A 12,123-nucleotide genomic window follows, 5' to 3' on the forward strand; every position below is an offset into this window, starting at 1 on the left:
TGCAATGCAACATATTCGTGAATTCTAGTGCAAACAACCTAGTATATCTCATGGCATACGTGATGCATGTATCATGCTCAAAATTCATTTACTTTAAAACATAAAAATTTATTCTACTCACCTTTGGCTGATGCTCTAATGACTCTGAAGCAGCTATCTCACTGCTGGGGTCCTCAGTTCTTCGGGTCCTAACCTACACAGGTGGACTCAAATGAGGTACCAAATATAGACTAACATAACTCTAAACTACTCCCCAAAAACCCCCTAAAACACCTTAAAACAATCATAGAAATCATGCAAAGGAAGGCTGAACAGGGAACTTTCGGCGGCAGGTTCGGCGGCCGAAAGTCCCTCCAGAGCCGAAACTCAGCAACTTTCGGCGGCACTTTCGGCGGCCGAAAGTCCACTTTCGGGGGCAGGGTTCGGCTGCCAAAAGCTGGCCTCCACAGGCAGGTTCGGCGGCCGAATCTGAGTTCTTCCAAAGGGCAGAACTCAGACTCTTTCATGCGCATTTGCCTCCCAACACCTTCCAACTCAAAAGCAACACTTTCACAACATGCATATACACATACATAAGCTCACAGGGGCCTCAAACTATCCTAAACCCCAACTAAAACACATCAAACATACATAAGCAACCCACATTGTTCATATACTCAACATTAACCTAAACATGCATTTCTACCCCATAAACTTTCATAAAACTTGTTTAAAAACATGAAATGAGCTAGGATCTACTCTTACCTCTTGGAGATCGAGAGGGGAGGCGATCCAACTCGGAGATGGGGAGAAAATGAGCTCCGGGGTCTCAAAGCTCCAAAACTTGATCTTAGTTCCAAAACTCTTCAAAACCAAGTTAGAACTCGTTAAAATTTGAAAGATTTAAGGAAAATCAACAAAACCAACCATGGGAGAGCATGGATTCACCGTTGGCCGAAAATATGGGAGAAAGCTCGCCCGTTTCGACTATGGCGTCCTTTTATAGAGACTGGCTAGACCACCTTCGGCAGTCTAAAGTGCCTTCAAAACACATGCAAGTTCGGCGGCCGAACCTGAGCCACTTTCGGAAGCTTAACTTGCCCCCCTAAACTATCCCACGTTCGGCGGCCGAACCTGGAAATGCCTCCATGGTCTTTTTCATTCAAAAGCTCAATTTCTTTCTTACTTAAAACCTTAAAATTCATTAAAACATTTTATGAAAACATGACTTTACCCTTCTAGAAATCTCTGATATCCGAGATTCCACTGAACGATAGGAATTCCGATACCGGAATCTAGCCGGGTATTACAGGACCTTTCCCTATTGACCTTCTTGTGATCGGATCCTATATGTCATCGTTTAGGATCAACAATAGTTACACCAACTACCAAACTCATAGCTTCATCCTCCCCAACAGCAAGATCCTCTTGACCCTTCCATATCATGATCACTACAGACTCCTGCATGTGGAGGCGGATTCAGTCCGCTATCAGAAGAAAACTAATTGATAGCTAATAAGTAATTGATATGAAAATAGTTTTTAATTAGTTAGTAGTTAATTTATTTGTTTTTATTTTTTATTTAAATTATATTATTATTTTAAAATTTAATAATAATAATTTTTAATATTAATAAATTATTTAAAATTATAAGAGATAATAGATAATCTGAAAATATTATAAATAATAATTAAATTAGTTATAAATTTATTATTATAAAATAAAAAAATTATGTATAAGTATGAAAAAAATGATATTTTAAATTATTATATATGTTATATGATAAACTAATATTTTTATATTTATTTCATTATAAATTAACATATACTTTTATCAATTATTTTCCATACTAATATAATTCATTAAATATCTAAAATTCAATTATTAATCAGCAAGTTACCTTTTACAAACTAACTGTCCGCGACAACTATCAGCCGTATTTCCGAAAACAAACAGCGGCAAGGGAAGAAGAAACACGGGGTAATCCAAGTAATTTCACATCCACTTCCCCCAGTAATGAAAACTTAAATAAAAGGAGTCGCCATGGAAGACCAAAAATGTTACTGAAATCAGGGACAATTGTAATCTTCTCGTTGGTTCTTTCCAGCACAATTGTCTTTTTAGTGTTCTTCCAGCCAAATCCATCTCCTTCTCAAAAACCACGACCCATGGCCCGTAGCTTTATTCTATGGCTTCATGGATTAGGTGATTCCGGTCCTGCCAATGAGCCTATCAAAACTCTCTTCACTTCTCCTCAGTTTGCCACGACCAAATGGTCTTTTCCTTCTGCTCCTAATAACCCAGTCACCTGCAACTGTAAGCTCTATCACGATTACTTGAGTATTATAAGTGCATTTGTCTCTTCTTGTACATGTAATTGAGGGGTTTTCTTCTTGTTATCGTGAGTTAGGTAAAATTCTTGTTCGGTGATTAGAATGAAATTACTGGCTATCTTGTTGTATTTAAGCCCTTAATGTCATTGTGATGCATTTGATTTGGTCTCAAATGGTTATTATCGAAGTTTGTTTGCTCATTTTGAAAAATCCCTTTGATTGCTGGATGTAGCTTTTTCAGTTCAATATTCGAAGGTTTCGAACTGATTACGAGAGACAACCAAGTGATCACTTGCATTGCGATGGGCTTAGGAGTTAGGATTAATGGCTTGTTGTATGAGGTAGTATGGCTGAAATGAAATTGTGCGTTAACATTATGGTGGTCTCAGGATTAATGTTATTGTGTGTTATAAGAGGTGCAATGTATGGGGACCGTGTGCTTATGTTCGTCATCTTCTTTTCACTGCTGTACTAACAGATATTGAAGGGATTCTCTTTTTCCATTGTTTTAATTTGTTGCAATAGTAATGGAATAAGATCAACATGATTTACGAAGCATGCGACCTCTTACAAAGCTAATTTAGAATTGACATATTTAATTTCTTATTCTAATAATGCCTCGCTAATAATTTGCTTGTCCTTGTAGATGGTGCCGTAATGCCTTCATGGTTTGACATCCATGAGATTCCCGTAACAGCTGTAAGTTCATCTTTTTCCTAAATCTTTATAGACTATTCTCTATTGACTTTCATTCCAGGCAACTTCCTCATAGAATTATCATATTTATATCAATTTCTTGGCTATTCAGTATTTTCGGTGATACCTTAATATTCTGATGCATGAAGAATGGACATGCCATCTCCTTGCTGCATTTTGATTTGATTGGAATCATTTATAAAATGAATTCATGTAGTTGCTTTGCTCTTTTCTTTTTTGGAGTACCATATTCTTTGCCTGTTGCCATGTACACATAGAATACCCTGAAGCTGCCCATCAATTAGCTCTCAACTTCAAGATTTTCTTGAGACCATAATGCTTTTTCTTGTTTGATTGTGAGTTTGAATATTGTATGATGTTGTGTGACAGAGGAATGGGAATTCTTATAGTTATTTTTTTTTACTTTATTATTCTCAAATAGCTGAAATCTGCTTCTTTTTTTTTTTTTTTTTGAAATTTCCTGGATGATATTTAAGTTGGCTTGAGATTGGCACTTATGCATGCAGTTGTAATGGTGTATCCAGCGAATTTACTCAATGGAAGCTATATTGGCCAGCGTGCATACATGAACATGCAAACACACAATAGTAGGGGCACAATAACGTTACAACTTATTTTTTTACTTTCAAGATCTCTTTTATATATAAATACAAGGGTTTTTTATGACTGGAAAACTAAATTACATATAGAAATGTGCTGTAACCGTGTGTCTAAAAGGGTGTTTGGCAGAATAGAAGTAGAGAAGGGGGTAAAAATAGAAGAAATGAGAGATGCTTTAGAGAGAGAAAGGAAGAGGAAGAGAGGTTTAGAGAGAGAGAGTGAGAGAAAGAATCACATATTCTTGCAGTCAATCTAGTTCTTGTACAACTCTAAAGAATTTGTAAAATTACAAGTAAAGCAGCAAAAAGAGTTGACGGACTGTAGGGGCAAACTTGATAAATTTAGTGGTTCAAAGTTGAGATAACCTAATTAGCCAAATAATTTATGATTCTTAACTTTGTTGTGCCAATGAACATTAGGATTCTCCAAAAGATGAAAGTGGTTTGCTGAAAGCAGTTCGGAATGTGCATGCGATGATAGACCAGGAAATAGCTGCAGGGACAAATCCTAACAACGTATTTGTATGTGGATTTAGTCAAGGAGGTAGGTGTCTTTTTGTCTCTCTCTGCATAAAGAAAAAAATCTTTTCTTTTTTTCATTTGGGATCTTTGAAAATCTATCAATTCATTTGCAGGTGCCTTGACCTTGGCTAGTGTTTTGCTGTACCCGAAAACTCTTGGAGGGGGTGCAGTCTTCAGTGGATGGGTTCCTTTAAATTTTTCTATGATGGAACAGATTCCATCAGATGCAAAAAAGGTACTTCTAAATACATCTTGTTGCTCACTCCTATCATGGCCTATATTTTTAACCTAATTGCTTTTTTCTAGTTGTCTTCATGTATGTCATTGTTGAGTACCCTGAATAATTTTATAAGCAATTTACTTATAATCGGGGTAGAATTATTTTAGTGCATGGTTTTAATGGGTTAAATGTCTTAAATTTCAAGCAGACACCTTTTCTGTGGTCACATGGAATTGCTGACAGAACAGTATTGTTTGAAGCTGGACAAGCGGGGCCCCCTTTCCTTGAAAAAGCTGGCATAAGCTGTGAGTTTAAGGTAATATAATTTCCCAATTTTTCTGTTGGATATTGTTCAACTTAAAAGAAATTCTCAATCAATTATTTTGCAGGCATATCCTGGTCTTGGCCATTCAATAAGCAACGAGGAGTTGCAATATCTGGAATCATGGATTAAGACTCGACTGCAAACTTCTTCAGAGGTCTGAGTGACTGGGCATACAAATAATCATTGCTAAATGTTATTATTTGTCATGGTTTTTCATCATATATGCTGAACCAAGTCTCCAGTTATGCGTTATGGCAGTAAAATTAACTTTAAGAATATCCACACAAAAAAAAAGGTCGTAAGCATTCTTTTTGCAGACTTATGCTTGAATTAATGTAGCGTTGTTTTGAAATTTCATCTATCCAGAGGAAAACGGTAACTCACCCCTTGTGGCTTATATGGTCTTGCCTTGCTCTATAAAACATTGAGAGCATTTGCTCACTGCTAAATGAAGTTCTTACACATCCATGGACAATCTTTAATATTTTTGTTATCTTAGGGAAGTGAAATTTCTCCCCCTGGTGGTAGGCGTTTGTGAATCTCTAATCAGGTATATGATCTTCATCTTCCTTTGAGTAACAATGTCAATAGTTGTTGCACACTCTTCTCAAATACTCATGGAGCTAAAGAAAGAGAGAGCTGCATCTGCAGAGGAGGCACGAGGTGGTGCATCCTTTTGCGTGGTTAAGAACTGCTGTTTTGATTTGAATCATCGAAATGGCATCACCTTATGCAGGTTGCTTTTTATAACTAGCGAGCAGGGAAGTGTAGCAGCTGATGCTGATTTCTGATCAAGGCCAGAGCCAATGTTAAAAATTAATATTATTAATTATTAATAGCTGAAACTAAGCATCGGCAGTTCACTATCATTTATATAAAATTAATTAAAAGTATCTTCGAGACACTGGACCTCACATTTTGCCCGTGATAAGGGTAGAGTTCCAAGATTAACCAGTCCCAGTCAATACTTTAAACAATACAAATAAATAAATAGTAGAAATAAATTCAATTAGGTTCTTATATAAGCTAATTTAATATTTTTTTCTAATTAAATCTATGTCCTTTTAAATTAATGCTTAAATAAATCTTAACATATTGTAATATTTTTTTTTAATAATAAATTATTATTTTTTAATTTAAAATATTAAAATTTAGTATTTTGATTAGCATAAAAATTAAAAAAAAAAGCATAGAAATAGTAAATAATTTCTAAAATTACAAAAATGAAATTGTATTATGTAGAACTATTTTATTAGGTCAGAATTTATTTAAACTTTGAGTATAAGTATATGAACTTAATTGATAAAAAAAATAAATTTATTTATTTAATTATTAAGTAAAAATATAAAGATTTAATTCAACTTATTTTTAATAAATAATTTTGTGATTATGAATAAGTACATCTTGATTATTTCACATATGATTTAAAGAAATAGTTAACATTTTTTTTCAAAAAATATGAACTATGAATAATTTATAAAGATATGAATTAATTAATGTGTTTTTAAAAATAAAGGTGTTAATTAATTAAATTATATTAAATTAACAAAAAGGCAATTTTTTTTTTACCAAATAGTTCTTATGAAATTTAACTTTTTTTTTTTTTTCCTGTGGAAGAAGTGTGGCGTTTACTGTCACGTGACTATGAAAAACGCAACGCTTAGGTTTTAGAAACTGGATAAATCTTGACCCAACCTTATCCTTGAGCAAACCCAGATGAGCCGAGTGATCCCTTCCCTTTTCTCTTTTCCCTGTTTACAACCCCAGTTGGAGCTTATGCATTACTGGTACCTAGAACAATTAAGGAAAATCTTAATTATTTACATATGGTAATCACCGTAGAGGGAATAATGATCAATAGTAACCCTCTTCTTCGTTTTCCATTTTCACTTTCATTATCATTTTCCCTTACGATTGGATTGGTCTACCTTGCTGATTTGAGAGGGGAAGCAGTCATTGATAAGTGATGATTAGTGGGTCGTCAATCTAATCTGAGGAGACATCTTTATCTCTCTCCTAATGCATAACATATATTTACATAAATAAAATAAAGTGGAAGAAAGGCTCCTCTGTAGAAAGGGAACAATTATGTATGAACTTAATTAGTAAGATATTAGAAACATCCTTCATTTTATACATCGCCATAGCTGGTTTGGTTTTGAAGAATCTAACCTACTAGTGTTTTTCTAGCTATTGCAAGGAAATGAGGATGGCCTACATCATGCCAGCACAACTTGGATAAACCCCTCTAACAGCTCCAAGTTAGAACTTGGGAACTCCTCAGACACACATTTAATGTCAATATCACTGCAGCATCCTATTCCTTTTTTTTTCCCCTGTGATCTTCGCATTCATTCTGTTTCGTACTAAAAATCAAACTTAACAATTGTTTGTATTTGCCTAATCCAAAGTAGGGTTCTACACATCAGTACCCTGTTGACCTTATTGACATTCCATTAGCAGACCATGACCTTAGCAAATTCAAAGAACATCATATACAAGTTAATCACCTTATGGACTTGAAAGGGATGTCAATACCTTCAGGTGAAACTACGCATGTACAGGTATAGATGAGCTCATGGATACACAGCCTTTCAACCGTTCAAGGATGACATTTCTGCTGACAAGCCCCGGGTGTGAAGTAAGAGGAAGGCCCTCTTTCACACATTCATCATACTTCTCCAAAGCAGAAACTATGTAACTGAAGTCTGGTCGCTTAGATGGGTTTGCTGCCCAGCAACGTTTTATCAAGTGCGCCAGTGCCGGCTGACAACTTGCTGGCAATGGAGGCCGCTCATTCTGCCACCACAACAAAAATTGATACAATGTAAAACTAGCATCAAGCTTTTCCCTATTTCCTAACTTTGGCGTACAAGCTACAATTCAGAGTTTGAAATATCAGCGGATATTTAGCCATAAAAATGAAGGCCAATTCAAAATGGAAACTTGACAATTTTTTCAAATTTAAGTATCCTGCTTATAATTTCCATTTTTATTAATCTCTGCATGTTTATGCATCTCAGATCTTTATCCTGTATCTTCAATTGCAGATTGAAGGATAGAAGCCTCACAGATATTTTTTGTTTCCAGTTAAACATCTATATGCCTCAGTTTTCTATTTGTTTCAGGATTCAGAGTTCAAAAGTTCTGCTTTGCATTTGAAGCAAAGCATCCTTTCCACATGTAACAGCCATAGTGGAAGGTCTCTGCTGTGCTCCCTGCCATACAGTTACTAACATTACTAAGCTTGAGCTTGCATTTGTGTTATTGTGTCCTTAAGTTCTGTTGTTGCATGCAGCAGACTATCCAGAGGAATACTGTGAGTTTTATTTTCTTAACATTGAAGAGTTAGCCATTACTTATTTGGCAATAAAATAGAATAGGCAGTACAGCATAAAGGAAACACCTAAGAGTCTGAGAACAGTAGTGGCAGCAGCAAGCCAGTAGAAAAATTGTAGAGGAAGTTGGAAGAGTTGATAACACTGATACACTTTTTTTTTTTGTGATGTTAAATGGTCACAAAGCAATGAAAAACTGATAATACTAGAGAAGAAAATAATTAATATGCTGTTACTTGCTAGGAAAAAGATTGCAGTGCTACTTTTGTGGCCAAAATTATCAAAGCAAGTATGCTCCTTGTTCTTAAATAACAGCCAGGTTTTCATTGTGGAAAAAACTGAACCTCTCTTTATATTACGAAGATAAACTTCCCAAGCTTGTTTTCTACAAACATATACTAAAATGAATAATGTTCTTCCAGATTCTCCAGGCACCAAAAGTGTTATGTATATCTGAGGCTTTTCAACTAGATTTCACACAGTAGCAAAAGATCTTATGTAGTAGGCAATTAGGAAACTTTAACAGCTATAGTCCTATGGATAAATAAGATAAATTTCACAAAATCCACAGAGAATTAGGTCAACAAATAGCATGAACATAATCTCCTCCACTCTTCTAGGTTATAGTGCTTGACGAGATGTTTTACTATTGAGCAGGACTATGCCCTTACATAATGTACTATTCAGGATTCTTTAAGCACAAAAGATTAGCATAAGAATCTCTGAGTTCTACAGTTTGAATATCAAAGGTAGGCAGCTGGGCAGGTGAATTTTTGATCAAAAATATTGCGCATAAAACATCATTTCTAATCATCTATATTTGTGGTTTAGAAAGGTCTAAAACTAACCAATATCACCCATCTCCAATGATCTCCCTGCATAGAATGAAACAAATTGCAAAACTTTGTAAATTTGTTTTATACTTTAGACACCTCCATTTAAATTTTAAATTTTCATTAATTGGGCACTTCAAACACAGGGGCTTTTCAATTAAACAAATTAAATCTTCACCATCTGTTTTGTACGGTAGACGAATATCAAAGAAATGAAATACTTGTTGCTATTGACAATGAATGAAAAAAAAAATTACAAATGGACCTAAGAGTTCAGGCTTTTAGGTAGGTAGAGTCTCTCACACCAACTATTATCAACTATCATCCTCAAACCTTGCAGAAACATGAACAGGATCCACAAAATTGTCTACTTCAAATTTCAAAGCAAGCTCATTGCATTTCATGATGAAGCTTAGTAACTTAATTTGGCTAATGCTCTGTTCCAGTCTCAACCAAAAAGTGGAACTAATTCTGAAGAGAAAGATAAGAATCCAATCAACAGATGGTTTAAAGAGTAAAGGTAGATAAGAGCATCAAACCTTAAAAAACAAATGCATGCAAGATAGCAATGAGAATATTATATTTTAACATCAGCATAATGAAATTTGCATAAAAAATATAGTTATCTAACCTTCTCAGCCACAGCAAATGCAGCCTGTACAGGGGTCATTCCTTGAAAGGGAAGCAAAGCTGTAGTGAGCTCCCATAACACAATCCCAAAGCTATACACATCAACTTTTCGAGTGTATGACTTTTCCTTGATCATCTCAGGCGCCATCCAGCGGTAAGTTCCCTTGTTTCCTTTGGTTTCTCGACATTGTGTTTCTAGACAGGATGTACCAAAATCTGCTACCTTAACCCGCATTTCATCATTTAGAAGCAAATTATTTGATTTGAGATCTCTATGGATGACTCCCTGCGAATGAAGATACTCCATTCCTCGTGATATATCAAGCGCTAGCCTCAGTATTGTTTCTGTTGAAAGAGAGTAGGGCTCTTTCTTGTTGAGATACATCCTGAGATTTCCTTGTGACATGTATTCTGTGATAATACAGTACACTGGTGGCCTTTTACAAGCTGCAATGAACTGTAAGGAAGTTGGATTGCCATCTTGTATTTGTAAAAAAGTTGTAGTTGCATGCTTTAAGCCATCCGTTAAAGTGAAATCGAAGTTGTTTTTTTTTTTTTTTTTTAATTGAGAAAAAAAAGGGAAAAATTTTTGGATGGTGCTATGTCTAAATGATTATTAGCAGGCAATTACGCAAAACACAAGACCAACACCTAAATTTTCAAAGCATAAATGCTAGTCGGCAAGTTTCTGTTTAAGGGGTTGAAAATTGAAAGATTAAATTGTCAACAAACATAACGGATAGGCACAGAATTAGAATTTAACAAAATTTTCACCCTGGTATCCATTTTCTTGATCTTTAGCAGCACCAAATCAGAGTATCAAACAACTAGTGTCTTTAGAGGAAACAGACATGCCAATAACCATTGACTGCGTTCATTTCTTCGATACGTACCCTTTCGTTCAATAAATTTGCAGAAGGAAGCAAATACAAATTTATATATATAAGAATACTATCTGTTTTCAATTAGACCAAAAAATAAAATGTTACCTGCACTATGTTGGGATGAAAGAGACGAGAAAGCAAAGCAACTTCAGATTTAAACTGCTGCTCGAGCAAAGCTCGAGTCTCCTCGTTTTGGGTTGGAATTCTCACCATTTTCACAGCAACAGCTCTCTGCTTATAAATTCCGCGATAAATCCTACTATGAGCCCCAGAGGCAAACTTGTTACCTATAAAAAGCTGAGAAAGGTCAGCAGTCCATTCCTCTTGGTCCTCCTTTGATGCCTCCCAGGCCTCCACATTCTCAGAATCCAATATCATTGACCATGATTCCAAGCTGTCAAATCTCCTCTTCTCCATGTTCTCCATGTCAGAGTTGAATCGGGTTTTCGATGAAGAAGGAATTGTGAACGGTTTGCTCTTCGATCTTCGAAGGCGAAACGCATGGAAACAGGAACCTGCCATTTGAAGCAGCACTTCTTTCTCTAGCACTTGCTGTGGTATAGGGGTGTTTTTAAGTTGTGGAGGATATTGTGGGTGTCAAAACAAACAATCAAAAGGAGTTCTCCTTCTGAATGTGTGAATTGATTTTAGAAAGTGCATGAACTGATTCAAAAACATGGATACCGTAGAAAAATTGAAAGGAAATATGGGTTTTCATGAATCGATAAAAAAAAGGACTAAATGAAAACATACCGAGTTTCTGAGTTAATAATCAACAAAGTTTCCATTTGCACAGATACTTACTTGGAAAAAAGAAAAGGACACGATGCCTTGTTAGTTCATAGAGACATGCAACAGAAAATCGATTTAGAGATAAGAAAAGAAAAATGTTATGAGGAATCAATGATGGAAACTACATTCATGAATATGCAGAGAGGGAAGAGATTTTCACGGCTCATTTCCAAGATATGAGGGAGTTTGATGAATTCAAAGCAGAGAATTCAGGGACGTCTCGTGAAAGCCCCATTCAAAAGATGGGATCTTTTTTTCTTTTTTCCTTTTTCTTTTTATGTAATCTCGTTTTCTCTCTGTTTCTGTTTTCCATGTCTCTTTGGATCATAAATGCTAAGTGGCCACAGTTGTAAAAGGGCTTTCATTCATGAGAGATGATTGACAAGTTGAGCTTTTTACAAATGGGTCAACTTGGTATATATGCCCAATTGCTCATCCTTTTTACTTTGCATGTACACGTGGGTGTTCCTAGCGTAGCCAACTGTCATATCACTCACCGCCCATTCCAATCCTTCTATTTTGTTGTTGATTATTTTATATTCGTCTTTTTGTATTTCTTAATTCTTAATATTTTTTTTAAAGTTATATTTTTAACTCTTTATATGATATGTAACCATATTAACTAACGAAGTTCTTTATTTTTTAAAAAATCAATTTTTTGCTATTAATATTTTAACTTTTATATTACTTATATATTAAAATTTCTCTCAACTAGTCATTTTTTTTTCTAGGATAAAGTCGAGTTCTGCCATTGGGGTAGATAGTTAGTTTTGCATCACCAGCTTTAATATTCCTCTTATGTATCTGGATGGTATTTCTTTTATGTTTGTTTTTGTTTGCTAGGTTTAGTTTTGCAAATCTGAGGTTTTACAAGTTAAGGTTGCTTGAAGTGATATGTGATTGAGGTTTATGTTGGTATGGATTCATGACTTTTTGTTCGGTGGAAGCTTT

At 35.1% G+C, this 12,123-nt stretch overlaps 2 protein-coding genes across 2 annotated transcripts; one reads left to right on the plus strand and one right to left on the minus strand.

Annotated features, from left to right (window-relative positions):
• Positions 1–1,957: 1,957 nt before the first annotated feature.
• LOC110603759 (probable carboxylesterase SOBER1-like) lies at positions 1,958–5,163 on the plus strand. The gene is made up of 6 exons (XM_021741649.2): positions 1,958–2,295; positions 2,959–3,011; positions 4,049–4,172; positions 4,264–4,385; positions 4,579–4,686; positions 4,760–5,163. Exons 1-6 carry the CDS (start codon positions 2,037–2,039, stop codon positions 4,853–4,855), a joined length of 762 nt encoding a protein of 253 aa, XP_021597341.1. The 5' UTR covers positions 1,958–2,036; the 3' UTR covers positions 4,856–5,163.
• Positions 5,164–6,767: 1,604 nt separating this feature from the next.
• LOC110603758 (serine/threonine/tyrosine-protein kinase HT1) lies at positions 6,768–11,554 on the minus strand. The gene is made up of 3 exons (XM_021741648.2): positions 10,486–11,554; positions 9,498–9,953; positions 6,768–7,494 (listed from the first exon to the last, which is right to left on the minus strand). The coding sequence occupies exons 1-3, from the start codon at positions 10,900–10,902 to the stop codon at positions 7,246–7,248; spliced, it is 1,122 nt and encodes a 373-aa protein (XP_021597340.1). The 5' UTR covers positions 10,903–11,554; the 3' UTR covers positions 6,768–7,245.
• Between the last annotated feature and the right edge of the window lie 569 nt (positions 11,555–12,123).

This window comes from Manihot esculenta, chromosome 16 (genome assembly GCF_001659605.2).
Source record: "Manihot esculenta cultivar AM560-2 chromosome 16, M.esculenta_v8, whole genome shotgun sequence".
NCBI classification, from domain to species: domain Eukaryota; kingdom Viridiplantae; phylum Streptophyta; class Magnoliopsida; order Malpighiales; family Euphorbiaceae; genus Manihot; species Manihot esculenta.